The 12,898-nt window shown below is 40.1% G+C and overlaps 2 protein-coding genes across 3 annotated transcripts in view; one reads left to right on the forward strand and one right to left on the reverse strand.

The window, feature by feature from the left end:
• The window catches only part of LOC109172849 (putative late blight resistance protein homolog R1B-14), a 361,300-nt gene that overhangs the window by 168,463 nt on the left and 179,939 nt on the right, over nt 1-12,898 (forward strand). The window lies entirely within an intron of this gene.
• Nucleotides 10,140-11,616, reverse strand: LOC109172829 (protein FAR1-RELATED SEQUENCE 5-like). The gene is made up of 2 exons (XM_019322055.1): nt 11,425-11,616; nt 10,140-11,234 (listed from the first exon to the last, which is right to left on the reverse strand). Exons 1-2 carry the CDS (start codon nt 11,614-11,616, stop codon nt 10,140-10,142), a joined length of 1,287 nt encoding a protein of 428 aa, XP_019177600.1.

The following is a 12,898-nucleotide window of genomic DNA, read 5'->3' on the forward strand; positions in this document are numbered from 1 at the left end:
TACAATTTATTCTATGTTACAACTCTTACGTTAATATTCTTACTATTATTATTAACACTTAATTACTTTTAGATATTATTATTACCACTTATATTATTATTATTATATTATTATTATTATTATTAGTTTCTTTCAAGTACTGTTAGTATATAATGGTCGTGAGGCACAATAATAATATAACCATAATTAAATATTCTTGTATTGTATTCCGGAGTTAATGCCATTTTTGGTCCTAGACTTATTGAGGCATGGACTCTTTTCATCCTCCATAATAAAAATTGCCACTTAGTAGACACTGTTATTGGTCGTTGGACAGTTTTGATCCTCCGTCAATGAAGCCGTTTGTTGACCGTGAATTAGAGTGACTCCTGTGAGGCGAGATGGCGAGACTTGGCGGCTAAGTAGTAACCGTCGGTAGTGAGTAGCAGCGAGGTTCTTCTCTGGCGAGTTGTGGGTACGGCGGCGAGCATACGAGGCAGTAACTCCTTCCGGTGACGGACCAGTAAGGCAGATATGGCGGTGCAGCAACAGATCCGGCGAGGTTGGGGCCTTCACCGGTGGTTTTTGGTTCCGGCGAAGTAGAGAGGGCAGCAGGTCGACGAACCCTCCTATGATAAATAGCAGTTGTAGTTGTAGATGGCGTGATGTAGAATTTGCACCTGTAAGTCCTCCCTTCCATATTGACCACAAATATCCTTCCCATCTCTCTCTCTCTCTAACCACAACTACTTGGTGCACAACCTCAAAAACTCTGTTATTCTACCTGAAATTCATTGAAGTTTCAAGCTGAAAATGTGGAATCTGCCACTCCCTAAAAACCGCATTGTCTGAGGTGTTGGAATGGCCGGTGTTGACTTCCTGGCTGCTGTAGCTTCATTCCCCAACCCGGATGATAAAATTCGGAGCACCAGCTTTGAGGTTCAAGGAGGTGGTAACACTGGTAATGCTTTGATAAAACCCGGATGATAAAATTCGTCTTGGTCTTAATCCAAGGATCATATCTAAGGTTGCTGATGACTCGCATGGCAAAAGAATACTTGATGAGCTTGAAAGGGATGGTGTTGATACATCTTTTATGGTGGTGTCCAAAGGAGGAAACTCACCATTCACATATGTCATTGTTGACAACCAAAAAAAAAAAAAACTCGCACGTGCATTTTCACTCCAGGATATCCACCCATGATATCTGAGGGTCTACATACCCAAATCAAAATTGTCTTCAGCGCTTGTAGTAAATATTGTCTACTTAGATGGAAGGCTGCATGAGACTGCTTTGATTGTAGTGCAGGAGGCAAAGAGTAGGGGCATACCTATTATAGTTGATGCATAAAGGTTAAGGGAGGGGTTGGGTGATATTCCTGACTTTGCTAGTTATGTTGTATGCTCGACAAAATTTCCACAGGCATGTACTAACGCCCTTTCTATTCCAACTTCACTTGTTTCCATTATCTTGAGATTGATGTCAAATGTAAAATCCGTGATTGTTAGTTGGGTGAAGATGGTTTCTTAATGTTAGAAAGGACTGAAGCGGATAACCTCAGTTTGAAGAAATGGATGTAGCAGTGACCAATGGATGGAGAAATACAACGATTAGAACATAAAAAGACAGAAAAACCCTTCTAATTCACGGTCAACAAACGGCGTCATTGACGGAGGATCAAAACTGTCCAACGATCAATAACAGTGGCTACTAAGTGACAATTTTTATTATGGAGGATGAAAAGTGTCAATGCCCCAATAAGTCTAGAACAAAAAATGGCATTAACTCTTGTATTCCGTGAGTCACAATAATAATATAACAATAATTAAATATTGTTCAATTCTATATTCTTCTAGGATTTCTATTACAATCCTTAATTATTTCCAAATTTACCATAATTAAATAATTTGACCAATTATAAAGAAAGATTATTAAATAATGCACGGGACAATTGTTTAATTAAAAATTTTAAAAATTCATTAATAAAACATAAGGTTCTCATAGTTTTTTCTTAGAAACTCTTTAATAAAGTTTTTTTTTTTAGAAATTGGTTGGCCAAACCGCCTACGGCAGTTTGCGGTGGATAGATCTCGAAAATACGCGATTTCAAAAAAACATTTGTCCAAAACGGACAACGGAGTCAAAAGTTATGCCTTACCGAACTTTTGACACTTTACAACTAAAAAAAAAAAAAAAAAAATTAAAGGCCGGTTCAGCCGGCGAGGCGCCTGCTGAGGAGGCCGATTCTCGTCGCGGCCAGCGACACGATTTTTGCAACACTTATATATAAAATAGATATAGATTAGAATAGGAATAGTATTACACAATTTTATAATATTACAATAAAATTTTAACCCAGAATTATTGTAGAAATCAATATATTTTATTAGGATGAGAGATTTTTTAGGAATTGGGTGGGGAAGTTAAAATTTAAGGATTTTGTTTTTATATATAGTATAGATTGTATTACACTATTTTATAATATTAGAATAGAATTTTAACGCAGAATTATTGTACGAATGGGAAAGTAGAAATCAATATATTTTATTAGGAAGATAGATTTTTTAGGAATTAGGCAGGAAGTTAAAATTTCAGGATTTTGTTTTTATATATAGTATAGATTGTATTACACTATTTTATAATATTAGAATAGAATTTTAACGCATAATTATTGTACGAATGGGAAAGTAGAAATCAATATATTTTATTAGGAAGAGTGATTTTTTAGGAATTGGGCGGGAAGTTAAAATTTCAGGATTTTGTTATATAGTATAGATAGATTGTATTACACTATTTTATAATATTAGAATAGAATTTTAACGCATAATTATTGTACGAATGGGAAAGTAGAAATCAATATATTTTATTAGGAAGAGAGATTTTTTAGGAATTGGGCGGAAAGTTAAAATTTCAGGATTTTGTTTTTATACATAGTATAGATTGTATTACACTATTTCATAATATTAGAATAGAATTTTAACGCAGAATTATTGTACGAATGAGAAAGTAGAAATCAATATATTTTATTAGGAAGAGAGATTTTTTAGGAATTGGGCGGGAAGTTAAAATTTCAGGATTTTGTTTTTATATATAGTATAGAAGTATAGATTGTATTACACTATTTTATAATATTAGAATGGATATTTTAACGCAGAATTATTGTACGAATGGGAAAGTAGAAATCAATATATTTTATTAGAAAGATAGATTTTTTAGGAATTGGGCAGGAAGTTAAAATTTCAGGATTTTGTTTTTATATATAGTATAGATTCAAATGCTTTATGGTGCCAATGACACCAACATTCATGTAGGACCCTGAGTGACCAAACCAAACTTTTTATTTGCAAATTAACCGAACTCAAGTTTTTTCGATTACCTCAAGATACCCTGGTAGTGGCCGGATAGTTTCTTTGACACTCAACGAATCTGAAGATGGTTGTTATCCCAAAAGTTCCGCTGACGGTGTTCCTCCTTTTGCTATCCATCCTTTCCACCATTCATATCTTCTTCAGCTCAAATTATCAACTTCTCTGGTGGCCTGCCTTGGCAGTATGGACGACAAATTTTTTTTTTTTTGCCATGGCATCTTCGTTGGCTACCAAGCGGCCATGGACAAGCTGCCATGGCAGCCAATAATTTTAAAAAAAATTAATTATTTAAATATTTTACATGTCACCATTTAGGATATATGTGTATGCTAAGTCATCATCTAATTTTAATCAATTAACCTGTAAAAAGGTCTAATTGTATTTTTTTAAAAATATTTAAGTGCCTAATTGAAGCTTTTTTGTAGTTGAGGGAGATAATTGCACTTTCATCAATAGTTCAAAGGTCCAGTTTGTTGAGCATATAGCCATTAATGTGCAATTCAACTATCAGCTTATGCTTTTAGTTGAGATGGAACACATGCTTTAATTTGGTATTAGAGCCAGACCAAAGGTCACGGGTTGAAATCTCAAGTTGACCCTTATCCCAACTTTTTATTAATTTGCAAATTAATCGAACCAATCCCAACTTAACCAAACTGCCGAAGTTTTTATTGTTAAATTTTTAAATCTTTAAAATTATACATAAAAATTAAGAATACCAATTACATCAATACCTATAATAATAAATCTATAAGAAAAGTGTAAATTTAAAAAGTTTAAGTATAAATAATATATAGTTAATTGAAGAATATATATATATATATATATATATATATATATATATATATATATATATATATATATATATATATATAATTCTATTAAGGTAAAAACACATCTTAAAATATAAACATGAGGACTAATTTGGGGCGTTGGATGATGCGGTTAGACGGCTGTGATTTGGGCGTGTAGTATCCAATTGTTTATTGAGTTTTTATGTTAAGAGGGGTAGATGTGGTATTTTGGGTGCATTGAGTCCTAGTCAGAGTTAGGTTCAAACTCACGCGAACGGTTGGACTCTTTCTATTCTTTCGGTCTTTGCTTGGCGTGCGTAGGGAGTGTGTGAGACTGTACTCTGCTAATCGCGTCGGCTTCCATTTGGTGCTTAGTAGTTCTTCGATCGCACGTCGCTATGGTTGTTGGTGGGGACCGCGGCAGGTTGAAGAGGGGGGGACCACCTGGTGTCGGCCGAGGTTAGTTTGGTTTGTTTGTTGTTTTTTTTTTCTTCGCTTTCTGGCCTCTTTTGCGCTCAGGTTTTGGGGGTTTTGGTTGCTTGGTGTCCGGTAGGCGTGGGGTTGTGATCGGGTGGTGTCGGGTTTGCCGATTTTGTTGTGTGATTTTGTACCTAGGGTTTTGGGTGGTTGCTCGTTTGTGAGTTGGGTCGGTCTTGGTTCGTGGATGTCCGATGCGGTGCGGTGGTAGGCACCTCGGCAGTGCACGGCGTGGTGTTTGTGGGTCATTTTTTTTTTTTTTTTTTTTGTATTTTTTTCTGGCGTTCGCCGGTCAAGAGTTTGGGGGCTTGGTTGGTTTGTTCGTCTGCGGGCTGGGGCGCCTGGTTGTGGGAGTGTGGAGTTGCCGGGCACCTCGGTGGTTGGCGGTGGTTCTGTTTTTTTTTTTTTTTTTTTTTTTTTTTTTTTTGTTTGCTGGCATTAGAAACAATTATAAACATTCATGAATTTGTAAGAAATTGTTTTGTGAATTTCGTGTTTTGGGTTCTCGGCTTAAAATTGGGTGTTTTTAACGAATTGAAAAAAATTACAATATGCCGTTGTAGTATTTCAATCTCAAGTATGAAACATGTTGTTTTGGGAGGGGAGGGGAGGGGGGGGGGGTTTATCATATATAATAATAATAATAGTTGTAGTTCATTTCCAGGTTTCGATATTGAGTAGTATACACTGCCTACTGTGGTTAATTCGCATCGCACGTATCTTAAATTGTGTTATGTTAGTGTTGGAAGTGTGTACTTAAAGTGTGCTTGTTCTCTTAAACTGTGCTCTGTTCTCTTAAAGTGGTGCGTCTGTGTAGTGAATATTGCGGGTTTTCTTTTCTGCAGGTAAGAAGGTTAAGGGTGCGCGGGCTGCTCCACGGGTGGTTGAGGGGGTTTGAGTGATGATGACTTCATTTCCCCACCGTTGGCTTTCTTGGCTAGGTTGGAGCAAGACCCGTTGTGGAATGCGACTGAAGATTCTTCGGATGGTGGTGAGGGGTCTGTAGTAGAGGATGCTGAATTTCCTACTGTTAAGTTTCGATGGCAGTCTGGCGTGCTTGTTGATGCGCTTCAAGAGTTGTCTGTGCGACAGAAAGATGATATTAGGGGTCGAGGATTTGGGCATTTGTTGGATTTCAAGGTGTCAGAGTGTCCTCCTAGCCTTGTGCATTGGCTTCTATCTAATTTTGATGGGCAGTCTAGGACGTTTGACTTGGGCGGTGGTAGAGTCTTTCCTGTCTACGAGCGTGATGTTGAATTAGTGTTTGGGTTTCCACGTGGTGAGTTTGAGATGGTGAAGCGTGAGAGGCTGCAGATTTGCAACCTGTTGAAACATTGGAGGGGTTTGTTTGGGAAGGTGAGGTATATGGTGTCTTTGTCCATGGTTGCAGACAAAGTTATTACGGAGGTTGATGGCGGTGACTGGTTTAAGAGGCATTTCTATATGTTGGTGCTATCTACGCTGGTGTGTTGTATGAGCAATGACTATGCAAATCAGATGTATTTTCATTGTTTCGATGATGTTTCTCGGATCCATGAGTTAAATTGGTGCAAGTTTCTGCTAGATTCTTTGGTGGAGACTCAGGATGCTTGGATTTCGGGTCGTCATAAATGCTTCGTGGGCCTTGTGGAGTTTATTGCGGTATGATAGTATTTGTTATTTTCTGGCTTTTTACTGTTTTGTTGTGTTATTCCCTTATTGTGTTGTTTGTTGTTTCAGCTATTTTATGTGGACCGTGTGTTGGCGTTTGAGCGGTCTGTTCCACGGCTTGTGCCTTCTTTGCGTGGGTGGACATCTGAGTTGCTGTTTGCTAGGGAGGCCGCAGAGATGAGTGCTGGTGGTTTTGGTCTTGGAGAGATCGAGCCTGCTGGTGTGTGCTTGCATGCTGATGCTGATTGTCCCGAGTATGGGCCTAAGGTATTAGTGCACACTGTATGTTTTACTTGCACACTGTATGTTTTTTTTGCAGTGTGTTACTTCGCTAATTTATGGGGTATCTTTTTTTGTTCGTGCTAGACATTTGAATGTGTGGTTAGTGAGGCTGTTGCTGCTTTGGCGAGTTCGGTTGATAGCTTGGCCCAGCTTTTCAAGATGGCACGTGCTAGGGTGACAAATGGGGAGGTTTGTCGACGCTTGTATGCTCCTATGCAGCGCCGGTTGCAGGATTTGGATGCTGATTTCCGGGAAATTTCTGAGGGGTTTAGCATGAATGATATGCCTTCCTTTAGCCTTGGGTTAACGCAGGATGGTGCGGCTGCGGGTGCTGGGGGTCGGGGTGCTGATGGGGGGCAGGGGCCTGAGTCTTCCCCGTTTCTTAGGGATTCGATAAGCTTGTTGGTGTTGTGTGCTGGGTTGGGGGCCGCGATGGAGGAGGCTGGTTTGGCTGGGCGTGGTGCTAGAGGTGATGTTGGTGGGGGGGAAGGTGTGGGTGGTCGCGCTATGCCGGAATCTCGAGAGACTACTGCTGTTGTTGAGGTTGGTTCTTTAACTACTTTTTTCTTTGGCAGTGATTAATATTGGGTGTAGGTACTGTGTACTAGTATATATATGTTGTCGTGCTTGGCAGTGTGATGATGATGATGATGCGTTTGGTGGTCAAGCTGTGGGTTCTGGTTCGGGTGGTGCTCGTACGCCAGACACTCCGGAGTTTTCTACGCTGACGGAGGTTTGAATTGTTTATATTTTGTAGAAATATTGTTTCTATATTTTAGGGGGTGTGCTAGCGAACTGCTATACATGTGCGTGCCTGTATTTGATAGTTCTGGTGTAGTGTGCTAGGTGTGTGCTACCAGTTTGCTAAGTTTTGCATGCCTCGTTTCTTTATTTTGCAGGAGTGTGGTGGTGGTGTTGTTTCCCGTGGTCCTACGTTGTCGGGGGAGAGGGGGGGGGGGGCTGTGTGTGCGGCCCCGGTTAAAGCTGTTCGTCCTAGTAAGTATCTCGCGTTTGATATTCCGGTGGTTGCCACTCGCCTTCAGTATCAGCCGTTCAGCGCCAGTGAGCGTGTTACATTTTCCGTTCCCAATGCCCCGGAAGATGCTTTGATCGTTAATTGGTTGCTTGGGGGCTCGACTGCTGACAAGTTAGTCTAGTGGTTTGGTTTCTTTGTGGTGTTTCCATTTTTTTTTTGTATGTTTTGTTTGGTGACAGTTTGTTGTGTTGTTTGTATTAGGGGGCGTACTATATTTTCAGCTGGTGTTAGGTCTACAACGTGGGAGAATTTTCTGTCACTGACTCCAGGTTCACAGGTTGATGTTGCGATTATAGATGCCTGGGCTGCTGTGCTGAATTTTTTGGAGCAGTCTAAGCCTCGGTCGGCCCCGTCACGTCTTTTTGCTTTGACGTTCACCACGGTTAGTTTTAGTTGCTCAAATTTTATTTCCCTTTCTTTTTTGTTGAGTTATTTTGTTTAATTTTTAATTGGTTTGTTTGTGCGTTGGTGGTAGGTTGTGTTAACTCACGACTGTGGTTGATACTTCCCGTGGATGGGATTAAAGGGTTGTATGGTTCCGTGAGAGGTTAATGATGGACCTCCGGGCATCTCCGTATGAAAATATTACGGCGATTGACATGGTATCTTTGTCATTTTTTGGTCAGTCTTACTTTGGATTTGTGTGCATGGTTGTCTGTTCTGGGTGCATGGTGCCGTAAATATCTTTGGCCTCTGTTTTGGTGCACAGTCAATCCCATTTATATTTCACTCTTTTTTGTGTGCAGATTTTTTTCCCGATTATACGCCGTGGTCACTATTTCCTATTGTGCTTTGATTTTGTCCGGTGTCGGTATGAGATCATTGATAATGACTCTAATCCCGCTGCGAAGGCTGACAAGTACAGTGGTTGTGTTGATGTGTTGGTTAGTGTTCTGTCCATTGCTTCCAATTCCCCTTTTTTTTTTTTGTAAAGATTTTGTATCCTTTTGGTCTGTTATCCATGGCTCTAGTTTCCATATTTTCTGATTTCTGCTGTGTGTTTTCCAGTTGTAGAAGGCGATTCTATTTGAGTTTTTTGAGGTTATTTCTCCTTCGAGGGCAACAGTTTGTGCTGGTGTTGAATCTAAGCGTTTGCAAATGGGATGGCGTGATTCGAAGAATAAGATCGATTGTGGTATTTTTTTAATGCGGCACATGGAGACTTTTGTTGGCCAACGGGTTCGTGATTGGGAGTGTGGCTTGGTTAAGGGTGACTGTACGGTGCTACACAAGTTACGTTTGCGGTACATGAATGAGCTGGTCACGTCGCAGTGTAATGTGATGAGGGAAGACAACCTTGCTCGCGCTTACCAGTCGATATCAGTTCCACCCCCTTCCACTTAGTGGCGTTTTTTTCTTTTCTTATGCTGTGTTTTTTGGTGGTGCATGTGGTGCGCACACTTTGAATGCATATTGTGCTCACGATGGTTTTTGTTGCAACTTGAGCTGGGTGCACGCTTTTTGTTGTTAGTTTTAATTCATGAATGGCTTAGTTGTATTATGCTTTCAGCGTTTTTATATTCCTATTTTTTTTGGTATGCTTAGTTATTGTTGGGTTGCGCATATTTCTTGGTTTTCTATCGCTGTCTTTGCATTTCTGTCGTGGTGCGTATATTTATCAGTTTAATGTTCCCCATGGCGTGCGCAGTAGTACAGTGGTGTGTTCGTCTCGATGGGTCACGGCTCAAAGTTAGCATGGGTGCGCGGCATACATACATGTGTGCGTAGTTGGTTTTTTGTGTGTGCGTTGTCCTTATTTGTGTGCTCGGTGTGTTTTTTTTTTTTTTAGAAAACCTCTCGCGTGCGTTGTCTGTTGGCTGGTGGTTCTTTGTGCGTATATATATTGTGCTCTGTGCGCGGATACAAATCTTGCATTGTGTGTGACGTTAGTTTGCAATAAATTTGTTTGTGTGCACGTTCTACTTCGTTTTGTGGGCGATGGGGTTTTTTTTTTTTTTTTTTTTTTTTCTTTTTTAACATTCGCGTGCGTCCATTCGGTGGGTGTTGTCTTATGGCTCGTTGTGCACGTATGTATTTACCTTTGTGCTCGTATATATTGACCTTTGTGCGCGTATGTGTTTACCTTTGTGCGCGCATCTAAATGTAGGTATTTCAGTTTTGCTGTACTGCAGTGGTGGTACTAATAAAAATGTTTGCTTCATATAAGTAAGTAAATTCGGTTCGTAAATGTAAACATAATGACAATATTTCATGGGTTGTTGAATTGAACTGTTGCAAACTTCGTCTTATGCGAGTTTATCCAGACAGGTGCGACTGTTGTGCCCGAGGAGATCGCATATATTGCATGTTCTTTCTTTTTTCTTTTAGTTGTTCATGGTGGCTGTCTCTCTGTTGCTTTTGAGTCTCTTCCCACTCCCTTTGTTCTTTGCAACTTTTGGTGGTTTTATTTGTATGTCGCTCGGTCTGCTTGATCCGACTAGTCTTTCAAACACAGATTTGTTGTTGGCGTGCTCTTGTGTTTGTTGCCTCTCGTTTTCTAGGTCTTTCTTGAGTTGTTGCAATGTTGCCAACATTTTGTCTATCTTGTCTGGCTAACCATTCACTAATCCCATGCAGTTGTAGAATTCATTCCATAGTTGATTTGCAACTTTTGTTGTTTCAGTTGCCTTGAGAATTTTTGTTCTTTTTGCCCATGTGACATCGTATAATGGTTGTGCACATGCGTCTCGCGTCCACCGTGGGACAATATACTTTTGTGGGATTGTTTCATACCCTCTTGTCTTCATCAGTTGTAGCACATACCTGCATAGTGTACCGACACGGTTGAAGTTCTTGCATGCACACTCTATTTGCTCCGTGCTTGGGATTTCTGTTACTTCAAAATTTTTTCCACCTGTTTCTTCAACTTGATAAGTCCATATGTCACCTAGGTTATTTTTGTCGGTGATGTGGCATATGAAACTGGCATCCCATACCTCTTGTTGGAATTCATAGAATATGTTTACGGTGTAAACTCTAGCAGCGTGCTTCTCAATACTCAAAGGGGTTTTAGTTTCAGGGTACGAACCTTCATTTTCTGCGTTGAGTTTTGATTGTTTGTGCCTCTGTTCTCCAATTGCACTATTGTATTGTGCCATGAATTCTACCAAGCTGCAGTGGTGGTTTGTAAATTTACCAAAGTAGTTGTTTTCTGATTCTGACCGTGATGTGGTCCTTAGCAGACCACCCATTAGTATGTCGTTGAAGTATGCAGGTATCCACGATGCACGTGCCTCGTAGAGTTGGGCAAACCACCAGTGGTCTTCAAGATTGTAGTCCTTCATTAGTGTTGTCCATCTCCTCTCAAATTCATCTACTGTTAATGTGCCATCCCATACGGTGTTATTCAGTTCCTTTTTGAAGTCTGCGTTGTGCCACAATGTAACCCCTACCTTTTCCCCAACTTTTGTCATGATGTGCCACATACAGAATCTGTGCCTTGTTGTTGGCATAATTTGTGGTACTACTATTTTTAGTGCTGGATCTTGGTCAGTTGTAGCACATCTTGGGGTGTATTCCATTGCAGTCTTGAACTTCATGACTAGCCACTCATATGACTCTACATCTTCTTTCACAATCAACCCTGCCCCAAATGTTATGCATCTTTTGTGGTTATCCACCCCTGTGAAAGGGACGAACACTTGTACCTGCAATATAAGCACGTTTGTAATTAGTATTAAGCACACTTCTTGTAATCTGACGACTAGTATATAGTACGCTGCTGCGCACGCTGAATTTCTACGTCCCGCACGTTTATTTTTTTAATCCCTGTCCAGACCCTTGCGCGCACACCGTTCACACAGCGCATGCACAGTGGCGGGTCAGGATATTTTAAACCTCATATGAGTTATACCTGTTTGTACTGTAAGTGGCGTCAAATGACATGATATCTCCATAATATGCATAGTTCCTCCGGCATTCTGCGTCTGCCCAGAATAACCTTGTTAATTGAGCTTCTTCGTCTATGTCGAAATCGAAATAGAAGTCCGGGTTGTCCTCTTTTCTTTTGAACATGTCTTCTATCACCATTTGGGCGTCGGCCTCAGCTATATAGGCCAATAGGTCTCGTCAGAAATTGCAGAAGTCAATGCATGTTGCTCCTACATCTGTGAAATTGCCCACCTTCTCTTTGAACAGTTTGAAAGCCTTTGTGGGACCGATGTTTGCCTTTGCACAGTGCGTCAAGAAGGTTTTGTGGTCGATGTCAAGTTGCGTATTTATCTTTAAAAAAGGTTTGGCCGCATCTGAGCATAGACAGTGGGTATGTCGCAGCTGGATTGCATGTACTTTATATCCGCCCTTGTCACACTTTGTCAATACCATACGTGCCTTACAGCCTATCCTGTTGGACACACTCCTCCGTCTCTGTTTTTCTTTTGAGCTATTATTGGGTTCCTTCCGTTCGGCCTTGTAACCCTCCCGTGAGCACAGCATATATTTTATTGACACTTGCCCAAATCGATTTCTACACTTTGTTCCCTGCCTAACATCAAATCCGGTTTCCTTAGCATATTCCTCGTAGAACTCAATTACGTTTTCAACTGTTTCGAATCGCTGTCCTTCGAACAGTGTTTTCTCTTTTGCTGTGGGTGGCGTCCAGAATTTTGAACCATCTTTGTGTATTTCCATTTCACATTCCATTACGTTGTGTGCACATTGGTCTGCACCTATACAAGATAACAAATGAATATTTCAGTTTCGTCCAATAATGAATGAAGTGATGCAATGCGTAATTGTGTGTGTGTTTTCCTTTTTTTTTTTTTTTTTTTTTTTTTTTTTTTTTTTTGGTTCTGTTGTGTGCCCGACTCATCATTTTCGTATGCTCGCGTATAAGAATATAAGTAGTGTATTTTCTAATTGTCCAATGAATGTTTAATTATTTCTCTGTCTTTCCTACAGCCATATGTTGGTGTTTAAATTTCCTCATGAATGTCTCTACACCTATTTATCTACCCAAGCTTATGTTTCTGTGTGTAACTAATGCGATCTACTATGTGTGCATGTGGCTATATGGCTTTGTGCTTGGTTCTGTAATCTATTCACCCCCTCACCAGATCACAGTTTTTATCTCCTGTGCTTGTATAGTGTTTCCCATTACTGTTACTTGTACTTGGTTTCCCCAATAGTTTGTAACAAAATTCACACAGTAATAACGTTGGATCCATAAATTCAGTTATGCACATACTTTTCAATCACTAAGCACGGTGTGTTCTACGGCACCCATAATTGTATTTCGATGCTTACCTAGGAATGTTGTGTGTGTGTTCTCCATGGTCGCTGCTTGCAGTTGATGTTCGCCGACGATGTCTCT

Source organism: Ipomoea nil, unplaced genomic scaffold (genome assembly GCF_001879475.1).
Source record: "Ipomoea nil cultivar Tokyo-kokei standard unplaced genomic scaffold, Asagao_1.1 scaffold0436, whole genome shotgun sequence".
Lineage (NCBI taxonomy): Eukaryota > Viridiplantae > Streptophyta > Magnoliopsida > Solanales > Convolvulaceae > Ipomoea > Ipomoea nil.

What these genes read in the sequence shown, in the direction of transcription:
- LOC109172829 (XM_019322055.1), bottom strand. Translation starts at nt 11,616, where the DNA reads ATGGTGATAGAAGACATGTTCAAAAGAAAAGAGGACAACCCGGACTTC. An exon ending in ACAGGTATAACTCATATGAG is followed by an intron (nt 11,235 to 11,424) that starts GTTTAAAATATC and finishes CTTATATTGCAG; the next exon opens with GTACAAGTGTTCGTCCCTTT.